Source organism: Abramis brama, assembly GCF_963993115.1.
Source record: "Abramis brama genome assembly, chromosome: 20".
NCBI classification, from domain to species: Eukaryota; Metazoa; Chordata; class Actinopteri; order Cypriniformes; family Leuciscidae; genus Abramis; species Abramis brama.
This window is the reverse complement of record NC_139982.1, coordinates 19,078,543-19,103,179: the sequence shown is the minus strand read 5'-3', so window position 1 is coordinate 19,103,179 and position 24,637 is coordinate 19,078,543. Positions and strand designations below refer to the sequence as shown.

At 34.4% G+C, this 24,637-nt stretch overlaps 1 protein-coding gene across 3 annotated transcripts in view; it reads right to left on the bottom strand.

Moving 5' to 3' along the window:
* The window catches only part of wasla (WASP like actin nucleation promoting factor a), a 29,620-nt gene extending 6,577 nt beyond the window's left edge, over positions 1-23,043 (bottom strand). Inside the window, exons 1-7 of one of the 3 annotated variants that reach the window (XM_084094851.1) lie at positions 22,368-23,043; positions 14,527-14,661; positions 14,182-14,268; positions 13,893-13,989; positions 11,444-11,467; positions 4,852-5,032; positions 4,663-4,705 (exon numbers count right to left, since the gene is read on the bottom strand). In XM_084094851.1, the coding sequence (XP_083950977.1) occupies positions 4,663-4,705; positions 4,852-5,032; positions 11,444-11,467; positions 13,893-13,989; positions 14,182-14,268; positions 14,527-14,661; positions 22,368-22,472 (672 nt within the window). In that variant the 5' untranslated portion in view covers positions 22,473-23,043. Of the gene's footprint in view, positions 1-4,662; positions 4,706-4,851; positions 5,033-8,409; positions 8,827-11,443; positions 11,468-13,892; positions 13,990-14,181; positions 14,269-14,526; positions 14,662-22,367 lie in introns of those variants that run through there. The other 2 variants (XM_084094852.1, XM_084094853.1) reach the window with 2 other exon arrangements.
* Between the last annotated feature and the right edge of the window lie 1,594 nt (positions 23,044-24,637).

The following is a 24,637-nucleotide window of genomic DNA, read 5'->3' as shown; positions in this document are numbered from 1 at the left end:
TGTGATGGATGATTAAGGGAATTTGGCCTTTGTGCTTCCTCATATTTAAACTCCTGTGAAACAAGAAGTCATAGCTGGACAATTTCATGTTCCTAGTCCCCCTGGTGTGCTAAAAAAGGTAAATATTAATGGGAATATACTTCAGAGATATTTTTCTCATAAAAAATTCTAGGGGTGCCAACAATTATGGCCAGCGTGTTTTGGAGAAAAACATTTATTTTATAATGTTATTTACCCCCCAATTTCAATTATTTTACTTCAATGAAAGGTTAGATTTTTGCAAATTTTTTGAAGAAAAGATCAAAAGGATAAACAATGCAGATTTATTTTTTACAGCCATTTTTTATCATATTTATCAGGGTTGCCATCAATTTTGACCACCACTGTGTATATATATATTCACATAGCTAGAAATACGAGATAACTTACGAGAAACATTGCATAATGGTTACCAGATCATTATTTTATGTAAATTGAAATGCTTAAATCATGAGATCATACATTTCTTAATCTACAAACATTATGTAATGCTTAAAAGATCATTAGTTAATATATATTCAAATAGCTATTATATAACATGCTTGTTAATGTTTAAATGAACTTATCAAACATTACATAATGATCAACAGATCATTATTTAATGTAAATTTAAATGTCATTCAACTTTCAATTCATATGATCAAGCACTTTTTAAAAATCTACCAATGATTTAAACAGAATGTTATACAATGATTAAAAGCTTATTGGTAAATGTACATTTGAATGTTTAATAAACTATTAAAATGTCACCTTGCTATTTTTTTCCGAAATATTCATTATCATTACTTTTGCATGTGCTTTCCAGCAAGAATTATATAATTAACATAAACGTGCGATTGGTCGACTCATGGCTTAAATGAACGACTACTGGTCGACTAGAAAAATCTTTAGTTGGGGGCATCCCTAGTTAAATCTCATTCTCTTGCACAGAACTAAATGAAGAACAATACATTGATATTCAATATTGTTTTAATATATTTTCTGTCCAATTTTGGTGTGTTACTTTAAATAAAAATGCGGTTAGTTTATTTTATTGGCTTGTATTTTTTAAATTCAGACTCAGTAAAGTTATTGAATTTAATTAAAAAGTCTAATAATAATACAATTATATAAAAAAAAACACTTTTAAAATGAATAATTATTTAAAAAAATAAAAATAGATTCAGAATTTTCGGTTTCGGCCCAGAATTTTCATTTCGGTGCATCCCTAATTCTTACATTGTTCAATTTTCAGTTGAACATCCGGATCATAGCTACCAAACACCTTTCTGCATTTGTACATATGTAAATATAAATAAGTGCATTAAGTAATATATGAACTGAAATCGAATGACATTAAAAAGGTCATGAATTGAGAGTCCAAAAACAGCTTTTACTGAAACCGATCTAAAAAAACTCAAAAAGTCAATGAGCTGCCTTCTCGCACGTCATGTAGAAGTAAATACGAGACAGACGCAAACACAGGATTTACTCCAGCAACAATACGATAGAGGATTACAAGAAATGTTAAAGTGCCAGGTTGTGGAAAAGCAGTCTTTGCATTGCCTTCCTTCTGATCCTGACAATACGAAAACGTAGACAAACTTTATTTTTAACGAAGTTCCAGTCAGAAAGACACTGTTGGTGTGTTCGCTTCATTTTACTGCGGATTCGTTTTTAAACAAGACACAGTTAGACACTGGCTTTTCAGAGAGATGAAAATAAAAGATGCTGCGCCAACTTCATTGGATTTGACAGTAATGTCGCAACACACAAGTGTGAGTAACAGTGTTTACCATGTGTCACTATTACTTTGTCTGATACATGTACTGAGTATTTATACTGTAGCGCCGCAGTCATATTGAATATTGTGATAGTTGTGATTTGCTACGGCATGCATTGAATTATCGGATACGGAAAAACACTTGTAGAGAATGATGCTTTTGTTATTGTTTTGACTGTCATAACTGTCAACCATAAGTAGCCTACTTAAACTAAAATTGCCACAACCAAGACTTATAAAGCACATGTTTCACATTATTGGCAAATGTTTCAAAATGTTTTTCAGCATCGAAAAGTTTTCAAAACAATTCCACATGTTTATTGGCAGGGACGTTGAAAATTATGTTAATATGCAAAACTGTTACCCAATCACAGTAGCACGCCTTTCAAACCAGAGGGTCAAAAACATGATAGAAAATAGCTTATTACTTCTAAATTAGGATGTTTTTTTATATCAAAATCTTGCTAACATTATAATTGGACCTCAGAGAACATTATAAAACAAACAACGCAGTTCATTAACCCTTTAAATTAATGTTAGCATTCAAATGTACATTAACAAATAAGCTTTTAATCATTGTACAGCATCTGTTAAAATCATTAGTTGATAAATATTAACAAGCAAATTATCTTATATTTCTAGCTATTTGAGTATATATTAACTAATGATCTGTTAAGCATTATACAATGTCTGTTAATGATTTATTAGTGAAAATTATTACAAAGGTTTACCTTTCTTTTTTTCTTCATATACAATAGTTTATAGTAGACACATATTCAACCAACACTGAAGGAACTGTTTGTTTACTAGATTTCATAAATTAAATACTAATGCTTGCAAGGCAGCAAAAGAACAACATTTTAGGTAAAACTAGAAGTTTTTTGAAGAAAATCTGTGCGAACGTCATAATACAAGACGAAGGTGTTGTGAGTGGTTGCCAGGGTGTTGCTAAGCAGTTGCTAATGTGTTCCGGCTGGATTGGTTGGGTGTTCTGGGTGCTTTCTTATTGGTCCAACTCAAAAATGTAAGTAAAATGGATTATTATTTTTTTTACCCTTGAATTCTGTCTGCTAGGTAAAACTATTAGCGCTCCTCTCCTCTATAAGCCGAATAGTTTGAGGTATCATTCATGTCCGCGTGGGTAAGTTATGTGGCAAAATGTTATATTTAGAGTTAGGGGTTTGTTTAGATCACCAACCTTAAGTATGAGCAATAGTATTAGTGATGCTTGCCTTAGTAAGCACAACTAAATATAGATAGAGGGAGAAAAAGAGAGATATTAATGATAATATGCCAAAACGATGAATAAATGGATGCAAAAGCAGAAGGCCCAATCACATTCCAGTATGCAAACAGATGGAAGACAGCCAATCGTAACTCAGTCTGCAAATACCACCATCACTGCAGGTTAGTTTTTTAAATGCTGAACTGTAAGTTAATGGCTTCAATTCAACTTCAATCTCTTTAGGTAGAAAATGGAAACGAGCAAAATAACATGTAAAAAATAAAATGAATAAATATATATATTTTTAAAGATAACATTTTCAAGTGTAAGTTAAAGGCATTTTCAAACTTTAATAAATATCTTTTAAGTCTACAGAAACTATAGAAAAAATAATCGAGGTAAAAAAAAAATACATTTATATTATTAAATATTTCTTAAAGATATTAACACTTTCAAGGGAGTTTCTTTAATCTTAATTTCTTTAAAGGAAATCGTTTTTAGAAATTAAAAATAGCATTACAGCTAAAATAAATAAATAAAATTAATAAGAAATTTGTTTATACAATAAATAAAAACGAATATATATATATATATATATATATATATATATATATATATATATATATATATATATATATATATATATATATAGTATCTCACAAAAGTGAGCACACCCCTCCCTTTTTAGTAAATAATGGGACAACACTGAAGAAATTACACTTTGCTACAATGTAAAGTAGTGAGTATACAGCTTGTATAACAGTGTAAATTTTCCCCTCAAAATAACTCGACACACAGCCATTAATGTCTAAACCGCTGGCAACTAAAGTGAGTACACTTGAGTTTCTTAAAGATAACCTTTTTAAGTGGAAGTTAATTGGAATTTTTTAAGTGCAAGTTAATTAGAACATTTAAAGAAACTTAAAATGCATCAAGGCTAAAATAAATGTAAACAAATAAATAATTATGTTAGAATTATTAGAATTTGCATTAAGACAAATTTTTTAGATACAATCAAGATGATTCAAATAAAAGTTCTAAGAGAAATTTCAATGCAATTCTGCCTTGCAAGCACTATCATAACCCAGCGTTCATGCCGTTCTCAAATACAGCACAATCCTGCCACCTAGTGGGGAAACTGCTAACGGTAAACATTTCTGGAAAAACCATCGATTATAACATGCACAACATTCCAGGAGCATGCATAATGCAAAACTTAAAACCCAAGACCTTCTTCAGAGAATCTGCAAATTTTTCCAGTGACTTCAGTTTCACCATCCCATTTTACTGGACTAAGTGGCCTGAATTTCTGAATGCGTCATAAATGTGCAATCTTCATTATTTCCAGTACAAACGGTTTGCCATAAAATACTCTAAAATCCCAAACACAGTGCAAGTATGTGTACAAACGCAATCTGGGTTGTTTTGTGGGCGACAGGCTGCATATTCAAGCGTCAGATGCTTCAGCCTGCATGAACACAAGGCTATTGAGGCATTTCATCATGCCATTATTACACAGGTCAGCATTGTTTTCCTATGAGTGATTCTTCAATATGCATGTGAGAGCGTGTACGACATTGAGAGCGTGTGAGTGTGTCGGTGGGGGTGACAGAGCAAGTCATTGTTGTGTACTCACATCGAAGCCTGTGTTCGGATCCCATCCTACATGACCGATGTGCCTGGAAAACATTACGTTAGGCACAGTCAGAACGGCTGTTTGGACAGAAAACGACTAAATAATAAAAATAAAGACTATTACTTGCATTACTAATGTCACTTCCTGCCTACACAGGAAGTACCGAATCAGTTACACTTCAAGACTCACTGGAAGTTGCTTGGTGTCCCAATGTCAGCCTTTGTCAACTTCTTCCTCTTGCCCTTGACTTTCTTTTCCTTCTTGTTAATGCTACTGTGAACCATGTTATTCATGTGGGAATTGTTGTGGAAGCGCATGTTGTTTATCTCCGGATTCTTGATGTCCACCGTCGCCATCGGGAGAGTGGGTCCTGGGCACATGACAAAAGTTATCAGCTACTGTCTAACAATCTCCAACCTGTTGCACACATTTCCCCTGTGAAAGTGACAGGAATCGCCTCTGGCCGAGCTCCGAGAGTTTGTGTTGCCAACAACAGCTGATTCGGTCCGTGCGTAAGAGCAGAGGGGGCGTCTCAGAAAGATGTGCTTCATGAATGAAACACACACACATTCCTGGAGGTTTATGTATTCAAAGTCCAGATGATGCTGGTGCGGTTGGAACAATAATCAGTGTCAAAAAGCAAGAATAAAACAAAAAATAGAAATAAAACTTCATTAGAAGAAAAAAAGAACATCTTCATTTCATTTAAAGTAAATATGACCGCATCACGCAAATATATAGCAGTGACTGACGCTGATACTTTGAATCGTGACACATACCATGATTCTCATCATAACAACATGTGGGTGATAAAAAGCAGCTTTCATAGAAAGGAACGCACTGGAAAAACAGGCTTTGTGTAAAACTTTCCCTAAAACCACGAGCATTATCACTTTCAAGATAACCAGAGTTCATATACGACAAATGATGTGCTTTAATTCTATAGATTGAAAACAAGTAAATAAATTAATATTAAATTATTACTATAATGACTTCAAAAAGTCCTGACCAATTATTCAGCTTTTACCAAACAGCCATTCACTTAAAATTTTAGATCATATTTATGTTGTTTTTTTAAAATAATAAGAAAAATAAATACTGCTAATAATAATAATTCTGTTAATGTATCAATTCATACATAAAATGTAGAAATAATTATTATTAAACAATAATAATAAAATAAACAAACAGTTTATCAAAAAATATATTAAATGCATTTAAAATATAAATGGCACAACACTTATGTATCAAATGCATAGTTATTAATAAATAATAATAATAATTCTGTTTATGTATCAAATAAAATGTATAAATAATTATTAATAGCAATAATAACAAAAAAAGACAGTTTATAAAAAATGTATATATTAAATACATATAAAATATAACATCACAAAAAAGTATGCATTAAATGCATTAAATGTACATAGTTATTATTACTAAATAATAATATTAAATATAATCGTATAATTATTTGTGCCCAGTGCTTTAAGTGGGCCGGTACGCGCCAGTACTCCGCCACTTCCAAATATAGCTCTTGAGCGTACCGCCACCTCTCCGTGCGCCCAGAACGTGCTTTTAGCGTACCGGTACGTTCATTTGCACATCTGTTTTAATCCTTTGGCTGCGCTGCCGCTTTTCAGAGCGCCCTTCACAATGCACCAGGCACAGCGCCAGGATTCCAGTTTTGGATGGGCCAGACCAATTGTGGGTGGGCCTTAAATTAAAAACGTTATCCAATCACTGTTTAACCTAATAAAAATTACTGACTAATATACTGTTATATTATCTGTGCGTAATGCGTATACATAATATAGATTTTTATAGCTTGATGCTCTTTAAATATTTTGTTGCATTGTAAAAAGTTTCGGTGCATAGGACGGACTATCCACGATCGCGCTCCATGGTTCTGACCAAAGAAGAGCGCTTTGGAATCTCCATTACGTATCAAACGCATCATACCTGGGCTGTGTTTCCAGATAACGTTGTCACTTAGCGCACTACGAAGACTCTTAAGGTATAACTTAACTAAAGGTATACTACCACTAAAGGTATTGCTAGGCGTCTTCAGGGCTATCATCCACTCGCGAGGCAGAGGCGCTGAGAGGCAGAGGCGCTGGCGCCCTCCTAGCAATGGCGCTGGTCGCGCTAGCACCCTGGGGTGGCAGAGACGAAGATGTGCTAGGTGATGTGGATCTCAGCTCTCTTCATCTCCTGGTTGCAAAGATGACTCAGAGACTGTACATGCGCGTTTAAGGTATGATACATCATGAGATGCGCAATGGAGTGGGTAAAACATGATTTTTTAAAACTGACCAGTTTCGTTTTGTATAAATTGTATCTTAATTTTGATCAATGTTTTATCAACCAATTGCCTGTATTTAATAAATAAGAAGCAAATATATAGCAGACAATCTAATAAGGCGCAGGCACGATCACTTGCAATGCACGTGAACTGGAGGGCGCCGAAACTCAGCTTTGAGAAATATAGGCTATCTATTATAGAAAGCTTGAAATGTCTACTTTTAAACGAAAATATTCAAAACCAAAATAAATAGGCTACTCTCTGATTATGTAATGTGCATTTCTCTCTGACGTTCATGGCGAGTCCGCATCGTCAACTTCATCTTTGCAGCGACACAGAAAACACCAGTTTATTAATAAATAGACACATTCATAATCATTACTTTTACCGGTTCTTTGTGGCAAGCTTTATGCGTGCGGTCGTGCGCTTGAGTGCGCGCTATATTACGTAAACGCTCATTATCCTGTAGGCTATATAGCCTATTTAAGTAATTTAATATAAAGGGGCGATTTGTCCACGAATGGCTTAAATGAACAACTACTAGTCGAACTTGCGCAGAAACATCAAAATAGACATAACCAGCTTTTTAAAAATGTTTTCAAAACTAAACATTTAGACTATTTTAGCACATATTGTGAGCTTATTGTTGATTTTTTTTATAATTCTTGAAAAAATTTGAATATATTAAAAGGTTTTTTGAAGAAGAAGAAGAAGAAGAAGAAGAAGAAGAAGAAAGTACCGGCACCTCTTTTGGGCCACTTAAAGCACTGTTTGTGCCAAAAGCAGTAATATTATATTATGTAATTAAAAAATCCTGCCCAAGTTCTCAAATTGTTAAAAAAAATAAACTTTAAAGTAACAAGCAGCTTTTAGTCTAAGTAGTTTAACAATTGTCAAATAATATAATAATTATTAGTAAGTTAACTTCTACTAATAATAATACTAATATTATGTAGTCTAATAATTCTTTGTGCCAAAATCAGAAATATTATATCATTAAAAAAAAAAAAAAAAAAAAACTGCCCTGGTTTTCAAACTTGCAACAGCTTATTTTTGACACATCTAATCATATCTCAAAAGCTTCAAACCACACCATGTCAAACACTGCAATAATACAAATAATAATAATAAAATTCATGTAGTCTAATAAATGTCAAATAAATTATATAATACAATATAATATAGCAATATAATATAATACTTTATGACAAAACAGGAATATTATATTATAAATAGATTATTTTTACAGTTGTGCAAAACACATGATCCAAGACCCTTAAAAGAAATTTGCAATGTTGAGAAAACAAAAAAAAAGAGAAAAAAGTAAGAGGAAGATACTTTTCTGAAAATGCCCAAGAGATGCTTTACTCTTTGCTCAACTTATTCACAGTAATGGTGAGACAGGAGCCATCATATCCGCTAAACCCCTACAGAACGCCTACCTCGGGTGAGAGCCGCGAGCTTCCTGTGACCTCTACCGTGACCCCGAGCCCCTCCTGACAGGACGTCCTCTGTAGAGGTGGAGGGTCTGTCGCCCCTGAATTTCAGCAGCGTATTAAGACAAGGTCGAGGTAAAGCCTCGTTCAGTTCGTCCCGTGACAACACCAGGCATTGCAGAGGAGCCAAACCAGCATCTGGCCTCGAAATGCTGTCTAAAATCTCCTCGCATGGGGCAGACAGGAAGGTCGTGCAGAACATCATCTCATCCCAGCATTGAGGTGTGAAGCTACCGGACTAGCGAGCTAATTTTACCGTAGCAAGAGGCTAACAAACCACAAACCAGTCTGCGTTGTCCCCAAAAGACTCTCTTTAAACCAACTGAGACGGTTTGTGATCAGGCCGCCCACTAAACCAATCCCACTCATGCTAGTCAAATCCTGAAAAATTACAAATACAGAATATTACGTAAGTAACTGCTAATCCAGTTTAATCTCTGAAATTTGCTGTAAGCATTACAAGTCTTCAACTGCAGGCAACGTCACGCCATTTAAGATACTCAAGTGCGTTTAAAAGATGTTTCAGTGCAGAATTGCAACGAATTCCTGATTGGCTTCTCTACTCATTAACGCTGAAATGAAAACACCTTTATATGACAGATAAAACGGTCGCACAGAGCATGCTCAGTCTGATATCGACCACCACAATGAGGAAGCGGAGGAGAAGGAAATGTGCTGGAGAAAGATTACATTGGCTTTTCTTTTTATGCAGGTGAACACCTTATACAACACAAACACGTTTTTTTTTCTTCTTTGAGAAGAAGTGTCACATAAATCGAATTTGAACGTCTGCATTCTTCATAGCGCTGTCAAGCAGGGGCACAATATGGTTGGAACAACAGCTATAAATTATGAAGGTGAATTTGAAATGTGAGCAGATTGTAAGAAAGGGGAGGAAAAAAAAAAATGAAACTGGCCTCCAGTGCTGCTGTAGCAAATCTAGGGCAAATATGTTGATTTAATGTCAAAGATAATAATATTTCAGACTAGAAATTATTCTGACTGGCTGGCAATGCTAAAAAACACTGCTCTGTTTGTTTGAGGCTCTTGACCTGCCAGCAACAGTGGCTCAACCAATAGTGTGAGTTTGGGGGCGGGACTATCGGTTTAGGCATATTTTAGCACTTCATTTTGGTTATGGCGAAAAATTACAATTTACCTTTAATTACCACATGAAATCAAACTTATAAACGCATTTATATGTACATTATTTCTCTTTCAGGAAAACTGACGTAAAAACGTAAAAAACGTATGGCTCATTTAAGTACAGGTGAACAAAATTTAAATGAATGAATTATACATTTTGTATAGGGCTGCACGATTAATCGAAATTAAACCATAAGCGATTTGGCAAAGGCATCTAAGCAGAGATAGAGCAGCATTTACTACTGATCACAGAGCCGTACGTCACATACAAAATATTTCATAATAGCAATAAGCCAAATTGGTTTAAGCTCGATTTCATGTTAATTGCAATTAATCATGCAGCACTAATTTTGTATTATGTTTTGTATTTTTTATAATAAATCAATAATTATAATTTTTTTTAAATAATTATATATGTATATATATATATATATATATATATATATATATATATATATATATATATATATACACGGTATATATATATATATATATATATATATATATATATAAATTATTATATAATATTTTTAATATAATATATACATTTTTCAATATATTATAAATTTAAATATCATTTAAAAACAACACCAGCTTCTGAACCGCAATAGTAAATCCCAGCTCAGTGGTTTGTCTTGGGGTGCGCTAACATTCATAATTTCACATCAGATATTGATTTCTTTCATGGTATGTTACATATTTTACACAATTTTAATTAATTATGCATGTTTTTTATTACTTTCTATTTATGTATTTATTCATTATAATAAATAGATGAATGAATTATATATATACACACACACACACACACATACATGCATATATATATATATATGGTTGAATAAAGTCATTATTTTTGCGCACAAAAAGTATTTTCGTCGCTTGATAAACCTAAGGTTGAGCCACTTGGTCTATTTTAACATTGTCTTTACTAACTTTTCTGGGATGGCAGATATCAATTACCTATGAAGGAGTGAGCCAGCTCTCAGATTTCATCAAAAATATCTTAATTTGTGTTGATGAACGAAAGTCTTACGGGGTTGGAACAACATGAGGGTGAGTGATTACTGACAGAATCTTCATTTTTGGGTGAACTATCCCTTTAATTCATTTTTAAAAAATGATTGCTTGACAGCCCAAATATAAATATATTATTGGCAACCCTACTTTAAATATATTAAAATATAATAATAATAATAATAATAATAATAGATGAGCCCTCAAATATTCCCTGCCCCAAATAATTGCTTCAATTGGAAATACTTTGGGAATAAAATAAATGAAAATGAAAATAAAAAACAGTTCAATAGGTTTGTTATATACCACTTGATATTTTCTATAACATTCTTAAAACACAAGAACATTAATAGGCCTGTAACTTGCATCACACGTGTACTGCTGTAGTGATTATGTAAAACCAGCGCCATAATCATGATAAACGTCCATGAGAAAATCTTTAAGCTAAGTGAGGAACCGCGGTCTCTTTGATGTAATTGAACGGGAGAGGGCCGCAGTAGTGCAGTGGTATGGAAGGATCCATGTGGCACACATATGGCTCCCAGCGCACACACACACACACACACACACTGACCCGAGGCTTCCTGTCAGGGGTTCAACGCTACTCATCTAGGTCATGTACAATGCGGATGTGTGTTTGTGCAAATCCTGCTCATGCTTGACGACGCTAACACAAGAACATGTTTTGATTTCTGTGGAAGCGTGTGTACATTTTAACATAATTCTATCAAAAAGGGGAGTAAAAAACATCAACAGCAGAAGCAAATTGATTAGCACTGTCAACATTAGGAGTAAATGTAAGGACCAGGACACATACCATTTGGTGGGTCACGCCTTTTCTCTGCAAAAACAAAATTAACATTGTTAAAATGTGGAGGGCGAATTAAATGACTAGTGAAGTCAGTAACAGAGGAAAAGAGCCGGTAGGTCACCAAAAGAAGAGGGAAATATTTAATTACGTTAGTTTTGGAAAGGTTAGGGAAGAAGATGGTAAACACAGGTGCCCTGAGCTCCTGTGCCCTTTCTCAAGACACTAACATCTAGGAATTCAATGAATGGTTTTAAGTTCTTTCTTTTTTTAAATCAATTGACAGTCATATTTAATGGTACATATTTTTATCTCCAACATTTGTGGTTCATTCATGTGCAAACGGAACATTTTCTTATAACCTTGATCTTAAAGGTGAAGTGTGTTTTTTATTTTCATCTGAATGGCAGTTGCTCAGCAATTTCGTATTTTTAAAAGCTCTCAAACATAAATAAATAATTCATTACTATTTTAGAATTTAATATATAATACAATATATAACTTAACAACAATAAAATATTTATATTTTACATTTTTGAGGGCTCATAACAGTGCCATTTCCAAACAACCGCCTATATATTTAAAAAAAAAGATATAAAATACATATTTTTAAAATAAAAACAAAATTACAATTATTATCATAATTATTATAAATATAATTAAAATAACTAAAATATAAATAAATACTACATGATACCATTTAAATATTGTGAAATATTATTATAAAATAACTTATTCAGCATCATTACTCCAGTCTTCAGTGTCACATGACCCTTCAGAAATTATTCTAATATGCTGATTTGCTTTTCAAGAAACATTTATTATTATTATTACTGTTGAAAACAGTTGTGCTGCTTAATATTTTTGTGGAAATCATGACCATTAATAACTTAATGAACAAAAAAAAAATCAAAAGAACAGCATTTAAAATAAAATAAATCAAAAATAATTTGTAACAAAATGTCTTTACTGTGACTTTCGGATCAAACTAATATATTCTTGCTGAATAAAAGTATTAATTTCTTTATGGTAATGTACATATACATATCTATGAATGAATACTTTTTTTTTTTCCTCTTAATTAAATGTTTTAAATTCCATTTGGTGCCACTAATAACAACAATTTCCACACTTCACCTTTAACAACCAGAAGATAACTGAATAATTCACTGTACGTGAATGAAATGAAACTGCACAAGTGATCCAACATTGTTCATAATTCGACCACATGAAACGTAAAGAGAGGGCAGACAAGGCAGACATAAGAGGCGTATAAGGCACCAGGGCCTCTTTAAAAACTAGTTAGTGCAAAGAGAAGCCAACACTTCAAAGCCCAGCATGCAAAACAGAGCAGGAAGTGCTGGAACCCAGCCAGGAAGTGAGGAGAGAGAGCCTGCTGCGTTTACAAGAGGGACACGAGGAGAAAAGGCCCACTGTGAAGGTTTACGACACACCCTACGGAGAGGAGACCAACACACTTGCTACGACTACAACACTACAGACTGAGAAGAACAGGAGGAAAGATGGGGAGAGATGAACAGAACTGCATATGAGCAACCGGCAACAGGAAACAACAAGTTAACAAGAAATGATGAGCCATTAATGAGCTTGTTGAAGGAAGAGTTCACCCAAAAATGAAAACTCATCCTTATGTCATTCCAATGACGACTAGAGCTTTCAAGCTTCAAAAAGGACAACAAACCTATAAAACCTACTATAAATCAAAGGCTAGATGTATGGTAAAAATAAATAAATACAAATTATTTATTTGTTTGTTTTTTGTATTTATTGCTACATCAGAATCAAAGTCTATATTCATGGTAAAAATTAAATAAAATTTGTTTATTCATTTGTTTGTTTCTTTTATTGCTATATCAGAATCGAAGACTTTATTCATGGTAAAACATTAATAGTATTAGTTTGTTTGTTTTTTATTAATCGCCATATCAGAATCGAAGACTGTATTTATGATAAAAATGAACAAAATATAAATTATTTATTTGTTTGTTTTATACTTTATTGCTATATCAAAGGCTATAATCATGATTTCAAAATAAATAAAATTTGTTTATTCATTTGTTTGTTTCATTGCTATATCAGAATCAAAGACTTTATTCATCGTAAAAATATAATAAAACAATATACAATTGTCCACAGTTTTCTTTTGTAATGACATGAGAATGAGTAAATTATTATATAACTCATTTATGGGTGAACTATTAAGTAAAACAGATTTGGGAGAAAGAAAAATGTTTTAGGCACTTCTAAATCATACATTTGATTGCTATTGAATGTGAAGCTTGTTAGTTTTTAAGAGTGCGATAGTTCACCCAAATCAAAAAAATTAAGTCATGTTGATTGGATTTGAAACAGTATGAGAAAAATGGCATAATTTTCATTTTTGGTGAACTATCACCTCTTCAAATGAAAAGAAAGAAATTAAAAGCAGCACATTTACCGGTTTTCCTCTGTCGTCTGTTGAGCAGTTCGTTGAGTGCACTCCGAAATCGTTTGGCTTCCTCTTCGCTGGCAAAGTTGAGGCCCATCTGACAAGACTAAAGAACAAAACACACCATATGACTAATAAAGATGGATCATATTCTCACTAATGCTAAAAGCAGTTTTACAAGAATGACAAGAAGCGACTAGCCAAACAAACATTTTTCCACAGAACATCTCTGGCTAGTTCTCCGTTTGCTTTCTTGCTAATGGTCAACAATGTGAAAAAATGAAGGAAAAGGACTTACATCTCCTGCGAAGGTAATGAAGTATGATCTCGAACTATTGATCGCAAAATTATTGTAGAGCTCCTGCTCAAACTTTGTTTTTCCATCCTGCAAAAATTAGAAACAAGATATTGTAAACCTATGTAATTTCACTGTTTGTACTGGCTTTATTTAAATTCTAATACAACAACACCAGGGTGAGTAAATGACGACTTAATTTTCATTTTAGGGTGAACTATCCCCTTAACAAAAAGTGCCAAGGACATTGTGCTGCACCACAGCTCAGTTTGTTGGAGCACACGCACTAACTGATAGGTCACAGATCTGTTATTTTTACAATTTATTTGATCATCTCCGAGAGCTCACCTTGTTATCAAAGACACGAATATAATAAGACCTCTGAGGGTTGTCTTTCACCAAACAGGCCACGCCACAGCACCTCTTGGCCCAGGACGAGCCCCTGTCCGCCCCATACACCTGGACCACCGCTGAGCACAATGTCTGCAAAAAGATCAACAATCACGAACTTCGTGAAAAAGAAAGCTACACAATTACGAGACACTTTTTTTCAAAATACCCAAACAAATATGAAGCCCTAAAACAAACATGTACTTATAAATAAATAGAAATATGATGGAAATTCTCAAGTAATCCTTAAAACATCCAAGATTCTCCAATCCTAAAGGTTTTCAAGGAAGGAAGGAAGGAAAAAAGAAAGGGAGGAAGGAAGGAAGGAAGGAAGGAAGGAAGGAAGGAAAAAAGGAAGGGAGGGAGGAAGGAAGGAAGGAAGGAAAAAAGGAAGGATGGAAGGATGGGAAGGAAGGAAAAAAGAAAGGGAGGAAGGAAGGAAAAAAGGAAGGAAGGAAGGAAGGAAGGAAAAAAGGAAGGAAGGAAGGAAGGAAGGAAGGAAGGAAGGAAGGAAGGAAGGGAGGGAGGGAGGGAGGAAGGAAGGAAGGGAGGGAGGAAGGAAGGAAGGGAGGGAGGAAGGAAAAAAGGAAGGATGGAAGGAAGGAAAAAAGGAAAAAAGGAAGGGAGGAAGGAAGGAAGGAAGGAAGGGAATAATGTGGCTGGATATTCGTAAATTCTACATTGCTTTGGAATACAGAAAGGTATTATTAGTTTGTTCCTTTGATTCGTTCAGATATAGCAATAAAAGACGTTATTAATGGTAAAACATTAACAACATTTGTTTATTTATTTGTTTGTATTTGTTTTTTTATTTATCGCTATATCAAAATCAAAGGCTGTATTTATGGTGAAAAAAATAAGTATTTATTAGTTCTTTTTTATTTATTGCTATATCAGAAGTCAATATTCATTGTAAAAAAAAAAAGTACTAAAAACAATAAATAATTGTCTTTTGTTTTGTGATGACATGAGTAAATAATTACATAATTAGTAAAACTACACAATTACTTTAGAAGCATCCTAAAATAAAAAATTTTCTTTCAAAAAAAAGCATACTTATTATAAATCAGTACATATAAATATTATGTCACTTCTCAACTAATCCATAAAACATCATTCATTCATAAATAAATGTGTGTATGTATACTAGACACAAATTAAACCAAAAATATCCTATGTTCATATTCTAGTGAAATTGTACCAAAAAAAAATTGCACAGAAATCAGTGTATGAATACTGCATGATGTTCTCTGCTGCACACACTGGCCACTGCAGATATCAAGTACTGCTGTAATTTAAACTGCAGTCAAGTACTTGGAGACACACTTGATGGGGCATTTTATTCTCTCTCCACAGGGACTCTTACTCTAAGAGTGTCTGCGTTCCATGCACATGACCCAAAGCAGCATTTCAAACACCCCTTTTCAGGACATGGGTTAACTTACCAAAGAGAAAAATAGGCCAGAATCTTGGCAATACTGTCATAGGGAGGACAGCCAAGATCTCACAGAAGATGAAATATTTTCCATGGACAAGTAACACACACATGCACACACACATACAGGCATATGCTGAGTAATTATAGAAGACGACCCAAAAAACAACAACCTTGTCCTGCACTTTAACGTACACTTTAGATGGGTACAACATTTCTGATGAAAGCGTGCAACACCACCACAGATAATTGAACAAAACCTAAAAACATTTGAATTAAATCTCTGATCAATATGGACCTACAAAGTACAAATTAAGAAACTTTCCTGTCAAATAAACACATCAAATAAATAAATAATCAATATATTCAATAATCAAAAGTACTCTGATCAACTAACAGAAAAAAATAATAAACAGATTAATCAATGATCAATTAACTAAATATTAAAAGTAATTAACAGGATTAAAGTAATTTAATTGTAATTAATCAACTGAAGAAATAAACAGATTAACTAATAAAAAATAAATTAATAGGATTAAAGCAATTTAATTGGATTAATCCTGTTGGATTAATATAATTGGATTGGATTAAGAAATAAACTGATTTACAGGTTCTCAAAAGTAACAATCAGATTAAAAACAATTAACAGATTAATAGATTATAAAGACAAAATTTATCAAACAATTTAATTTGTTAATCTGCTGATTCTAATTAATCAATTATCAAAAATAATCTGATTAACTGAAATAAGTTTAACTAGGCTAATTATTAAAAGTAATTTGGATTATCAACTAAAATATTTCTGAAAGTAATACGATTAATTGACTGAAATGTTAAATTGATTATAAACTGATAATTTATGAAATAAGGTTCTCAAAAAGATTAAAGTAAAAATCAAAGTAAAATACTTCACAAAATAAACTACAAAAGTCAAAATTGATCAGACATTTCATAATCTTTGACTTTTAATCAATTAATCTGCTGATTATTTCTCCACTTAATCAATTATCAAAAGTAACCTGTTTAACCAAAGAAATAAACCATCAGTTAATCAGTCTGTTCTAAGTGTAGTGTTGTGAACTTGACATAACTCTTGATAATCAATCGTTTATTCCATTAAATCTGAAAGTCTGAAACATCTACCAGTAACAACCACACATGCAAATATTTCATAAATAAACAAATAATTGTAAATGTACAATTACAATTATTCAGAGACCGGCAGAAAAAGAGAACGCTGGGTAACCAGTCGACTCATTGTGATCCTGCCACGTCAATAACGGCAGCATTGATGAAACAAGACTTCCCTTCATTTCTTCAGATGAAAAACTGCTTCCTCATGCTCAGAACTGAACATTCAGCATTTAAATTCAAGCTCTCATTCCGTCTTGGTGGGCCGAGCGATTCAAAGACACCGTACAACTGCCGTATTCAGAGTTCACCAAGTTCAAGAAAGAGTCGAGTTTCCATATGACATGAACAATGAACGTTCTTTGCATTCAAAGCCACCAAACACGCTCATACTGATATGCAATCCTGTATGCTTGATCGATCAGCTGGGTTTAATCGCACGCAATAACACTGAACAGGGGGAATGATGGATACAAGCCAGGCTTTTCCATGTTAACTGCATCCGTACGGCATTCCTGTGCGCAAACGTCTTTGCCAAGAACATAAATACGTATTTAAGACATGTTTCCCCTACTTTCACAGGGATCAGCGTCTTTATGTCAGAATTTGGTTTGGTCTGCTTGGAAACCTGATTCTGGATCAGTACTGGCTCAGCAGCCCTATTCATTAAAGCTCAAATCTCCATGGAAAGGAGGCAGATCAGTTCACTTCCTGTCCTCAAAGACTGCTGATCACGCACAACCCACCCCCAGCCCCTATCTTTTTCCTTCTCTCACTATTGTGCGATTTGGACACCATCCACCCTCTGCCCTTGGTTTTCGGTGCCGGTTCGGGACACAGTGATGAATGAACCCATGACTGCTGGATCTTGGCCCCAAACAACGTGTCTCATATTTAGTCATTCCCTGTGAAAGCCCACTTTATGGCCTGGCTCTTGGCTGCCTTTCCTGGATTGACACTGCTCGCTTACGGACACCCTTCGCTTCCACCTAGACATGGACGAGCAACTTAAGTAGGTCTGATGGGAAAGAATGCCATCAGATTTCATGCAAAATACGTAAAAGAAACACTTGTTTCTTTGCCAAGCTAATTTCCATTTCTACAGTCCGCAGATTCTAATTTTAAAACCATTTGAACCCAATTTAATTACCCCAAATCACCTTTTCTTTGAGCAATCCAAGTATATTACTATCAAAAAGACCATCTTGTTGATGTATCCAAACTCTACTAAGGAGCCGTTTACAAGACATCGTTTTCAATTGAAAACGTAAGCGTTTTAGACATTCATTTACACGACAATGGCGTTTTGGGGGGCTGAAAACTTTTGAAAACAGGTTTCAAAGTGCAAGTTGAGAACGATACCGTTATCATCTCTTTATAAACTACCTAAATACGAATTTGTGAAAAGGTGACGTCACGCGTATTACATGTTGCATGAGCATAGTGTCTCTTTGCAAAGTGATGTCGCCAACTACTGGCGTGGCATGATAATACAGTGTTTTTAGACGTTTTCGCAGATCCTTGTGAATGGGGATCATTTTGACCTTGTTGTTGTCTGAATGCGAAAAAAGCAACGGGAAAACATGCGTTTGTAAGCATATCCTAAGAGCCAAATTTGTGACGTGCTTAAAATGTGACTTGTCACCTGTCTCTGCTGCAAGAGGAATTTTGGAAATATACGGAAACATTACTAAAACATGCTTCCTTGTAGGGCAAGGGACAGGAAATTTCTAACAAGAGCAACAGGGTACATTTTTTTCACTCAAAGCATACAGTGAAAGGTATTTGGACACTTTTGGATATTTAACCACTTGGCTATCGGTTTAAGGCATGTACTGAGCAATGATTTTACACTAACTTTTGTCAAGGTGATTTCTAGTTTCTCAAGCTCACACAGAATAACCACAGGTACTCTTAGGGGGACAAAAAGGTTTAATATAGAACCCCTAGGGTTCTTGACTAGAACCCTTTAAGCCAGAAAGGTTCTAAACAAGGATAAATGTCTTACTACTTTCATTTTTAACGGATTATTTCAACTTTTTCCAGTGATCAAGTATGTTTACGAGTAAGGTTGGGAATCGAAAATCGATTCCATATCAGATAAGGTCAGGAATCAGATAATTGTTCTAAAACTAAAATGTGTTCACTGTGTGCGCATTTTAATGTAGCTTTAGCCCATTCAAGCACAAGAAGACGCGAAAGAACTCAATTCGGCATTCACACGCCATTTTCTGTGCGGACAAAAAGCCCCCTCTCAGATAGTGCGCAAATACTGAATTAAGTTCTCTTTCGCGGCTTCTTGCGCTTGAACGGACAAATACACACAAAATTGTCAAGATATTAGGGGTGTAACAATATATCTTGTCACAATATATCACAATACAAAAATGCAACATGCATCGTGGGTAGTGACAATATGTATTGTGTACAGTTCACCCAAAATAAAAATTAGTGTGTGAGAAAAAAAAAAAGTTTTCAGAGTTTTAATGCCAGTACTACATTAAACTACTATACAGTATATAATGTTGAATATAATGTATAATAATGCAATTGGTGAATATTTTTGGGTCCTGTTAATGCCTAAGCTACATTATTTTAAATACATCTAGTCAGTGACAGAACGCAAGCATATTCGTCTAAAATAATTCTGTATTTTCAGCTTCAGAATCATGAATATTTTTATTCTGGTGTCACTATTGTCCTGTGCATTAGGTTACCAGCACCAAGTCCAAGCCTATTCATTTACACACACAATGTAATATAAAATTTTGCATTTTAATCAACAGTACATTTTGTTAACCTTTTATCATATGTCTTGGAGTATCGCAAAAATATCGTATCGTGAGTTCAGTATCATATGTATCGAATCGTGACATGAGGGCATCGTTACACCCCTACAAGGTATCCTTGTAACTGTAAGCACAGTCGTTTATGTGTTAAGTGAATGTAAACAGTTGAGACAGAAAACGCATGTGTAACAGTATATTGGACACGTGCATTCGGTCTTAAAGTGACAGCAGCCTAATAAACCTGCAGCAGTCTGTGTCATTAATGTTAATCAAACAACAAAAGACAGAATATCACTCACTGATATTGACTGAACAACTGTTGTAACTTTAATAAGGATAAATCTACAGTTTATGTAGGCTATAAAAAGAAAACTATGCAGTGTTATTTTACATTTGATTCTTTGTTCAGTTGTATTTATTTGTGTTATTGCTGCTAATATGCTTTTTGTTCTTATTGTATTACTGACTGTATTGTTTTAATAATGTTTGAAATGTATATTAGTTAGAAACTCCGCCGGTTTCATAACAGGTCTCTGTTATATTGTCATTTTCTGCCCGTTCGGCTCTTAGCAACAACACAACCTTGTTTCTGCAGCAACTTTCAGCACGTTTCATCAGAGCATTCAGACTGAAATTTCTGGATTTCCAGGAATGCGATATTTGAATAGGACTCTAAACAGATTTGTAAACCTCACTGGAATCGAAACTGGGAATCGCTAAGAATTAGAACTGTTAAAATTTAAACGATACCCATCCCTATTTGAGAGCTGCTTAATTATTCAAATTAGGGATGCACCGAAATGAAAATTCTGGATGAATTTTTTTGAAAGATAAAAGATTTTTTTAAATTAGCTTTTTATTTATATAATTGTATTAATATTAGACTTTTTTAATGAAATTCAATCATTTAAATGATACTGAATTTAAAAAATAAAAGCCAATAAAATAAAATATCCACACTTTTATTGAAAGTAACACAATAAAATTGGACATACACTGAGAAGCGGGGCGACATATTCTGAGCCGTTTTTCTCTTTCAGCCAAAAACCGAAAATGCCATGCATCCAAAATTTGTATACATCTCTACATAAAATTTGATAAAAAATGAAAAATGAATTCAAACAAAATCCATAAAATGATCCCATGATTGGACCCCCTAAAAGTGGACACCCCATATGAAGTGCCTGACAGAACTCTTTATGGCTTAATATTGAACCTTTCCTGAGTGTGTAGTTCATCACATTAACTATAAACATGTACTACTAACATTTGATAACCAGAAAGAAATGTATCTTCATTTTGATCAGTACATGTAAGGTTTTATCACTCTTGAAACTTCTCTCTGCAAAATGTTTTTTGATCAAAAAGTGTGTTTGATATTTTGTTATACAATGCAGATAAAAACAAACAGTGTGGCTTAAAGATTAAAAAATGTAAATACTGTCATAATGTACTCATCCTCACGTTGTTCCAAACCTGCATGAGTTTCTTTCTTCTGTTGAACACAAAAGATATTTTAAAGAATGTTGGTAACCAGACAGTTGACGTTAGCCATTGACTTTGGCTAGCTATTTTTTTCCTGGAACTCAAATGCTACCGTCAAATGTTTGATTGATTACCCATATTCCTCAAAATATCTTATTTTGTGTTCAACAGAAGAAAGAAACTCATACAGGGTTGGAACAACTTGAGGGTGTGTAAATGATGCATTCTCATGTTTATCCATTTAAGTGTCCAAATAGGCTACTTCTTGGGACCACTGTAACTATGGGTCTCTAAAGTAGGACATATGAATAACCACTTGAGACTGAACACAGCAAAAAGAGTCTTGCTGTTATTTGTACTGCAACTAAACCCAGTGGTTGGTAGATAGATAGATAGATAGATAGATAGATAGATAGATAGATAGATAGATAGATAGATAGATAGATAGATAACTGACACATTTGTTGGAGTTTACGGGTCATTTGAGACAGTAGTCTACATAACTGTGACTGGTAAGCTGCCTACATAAACAGCACATTTGAGCATCACAGGCACGTGCATCATTTGCATCATTTAGCTGACTCAGAATGCACTTATGATGCTGTCTACGTAGGCAGCTCACTAGGTTTTTCGACGATTCACTGCTTTACTCAAGCAAAAGGCCTATTACCATCTACTCTGATATCCCAATGTATTATTACAAGCTCTCAACCATACTAATATAGTATACAACACCCAATTTCACTCACAAGAGTCTCATACCCTTGACAGTGAGGAGGAGAATATTCCCAGTGCGCCCTGTGGACATCACAAGCGCGTTAAAAGACAACTGCCCTTGCCAGAACTTACAGCCTTTCGTTTGCATCTCATCTCGGGATATTTTCAAAGCAGGATGATTTGCATTTGCACTTGCGGTTAAAGGACTACGGTTCGGCCGTGAGAGAGTAAACACAACTTACGATGCATTTCCTGCCCAGGTAGTTGAACAGACAGTCGTTCTCCTGCGGGGTCAGAAGCAGAGAGCCCACATTAGCCACCCTCCTCTGGGGCGGGTGGCCGCTCATGTTGAAGGATGAGGCGGATGAACTCGAGCGTTTGTCTCGTATTAGATTATTTTATGTGCAATCACAGATCAACATGGCCTGCGCTCGGTTCATCCCGTAAGGAATTCCGCTTGCAAGTCGACCCGATGCGGTGTTGCCCTCAATGCGCGGGCGGTGCAGATGCGACTCGTTAACTCCTGCGGGTTATTTATTCTTTAATTCTTCCACTTTTGACAGACTGCATAATATAAACTTTCATCCCGAACTCAGTCCCAAAGCAAAACGATCCTTCAATCCAACATGGCAGCAGGACGGTCGAGTTCAAGGCGCACTTCGGGAAAGGGCGGAATTAAATTTGGTTGCGCTAGGTATAAGCTTCATTTGTAGAAACATACACTTTAGTTATTATTTAGTTATACAAATAAGTACATTTAAATGACTAAAAAGTCTGTTTAGTGTCTAAACATGAGTGAATATGAATAAAAACAGTGATACGTAGAAACCAAACCCCTCTGTTTATCAGAATGATCTGTCCCTGTTTTCCCGTGCCTCCTGCAGAATGCGGACGGGATGAGGCGGAGTGTTTGAATCCTTGTTTTTCGGAGTCGACTCCGATTCCCGACTCCCACCGTAGGAGTGTAAAAGCTGGGGAGTGGGGACGGAGGTATAATTAACGTAATTGGCCGTTATTTAATTGTAAATGAGCTATATGTATAGTAAAACTGTGACTGTGAGGTTGTTTCTATGGAAGCTTGTTTCCGCCACAGAATAAAACATTTTAAAAGATAATTGCGACTTTTTATCTCACAATTGCGAGTTTACATCTCGCAATTCTGACTTTTTTTCTCGCAATTGCGACTTTATATCACGCAATTCTGACTTTATCTCGCAATTCTGACTTTATAACATGCAATTGGGAGATATAAAGTCAGAATTGCATGATATAAAGTCGCAATTGCGTGTTATAAAGTCAGAATTGTGAGATATAAACTATTCTGAGGTAAAAAAAAGAAAAAGAAAAAAAAAGTCCGTCTTTTATCCCCTTAGAATTGGACTTTATATCTCACAATTGTGAGTTTATATCTCACAATTCTGAGAAAAGATGTCAGAATTGCGAGATATAAACTCGCCATTATGTGTTATAAAGTCAGAATTGCGTGATATAAAGTCGCAATTGCGAGAAAAAAAGTCAGAATTCTGACTTTATAAGACGCAATTGCGACTTATCTCGCAATTCTGACTTTATAACACACAATTGGGACTTTATTTCACGCAATTCTGACTTTATATCTCGCAATTCTGAGAAATAAAGTCTGAATTGCGAGATGTAAACTCGCAATTGTGAGATAAAAAGTCGCAATTGTCTTTTAAAATGTTTTATTCTGTGGCGGAAACAAGCTTCCATATGTTTCTGCGACAGTGACAGCTCTCTTGCGATTTCAGACACAGCAACGGAGTCGACAACGAGAGTCGATTCCTTTGCTGGAGTCGACTCCGACACTAGGGCTATTAAGAGTTGAGGAATCGACTCTTTTGGAGTCGACTCGACTCCCCATCACTAGGCGGAGTTTCTGAGGCAGAGGGTGGAGCACAGCGCCGTCATTGATAGAAGGTGATGCTGTGTTTCAAAGATAGGATGACTATTGATGTTTTATAAAGCGGATGATCCCTATTCTGGCCTCTGAAAGATTAATATACTACATCGTAAAATCCATAATATAATCAGAGCCGATGACGATAAACAACACAAAATCACTACACTGCTCCTTTAGCGGATTATTATTGTTACAGCAACATAAATATTCTATTGGAAGGATTCCACGTAATGAATTTTGCTTCTAGTAAATGGCTTTATAATGAAAATGTGTTTTTAATTTGTTGAACTTTAAGAAATATTGCTGTCTTTGCAGAAAGTAGCCTACAAAGCAATTGTATCAACACATTCAATTATTAGATTAGATTACAAAATCTAAAGTACAAATTTAAATAGCCTACATATAAAATATATTAAAATATGAATATGAAAAAAGAATATGTAAAAATATAATATTAAACTTTATAGTGTGATTTATATAGTAGTGTGACTCTATTCTGTCTAATTTGTTGAAGGATTAACAAAATTAATAATTTAACAACTATTAATAATTTATAGGATGTTTCATATCATTAAACGTTTAATCTTTTCA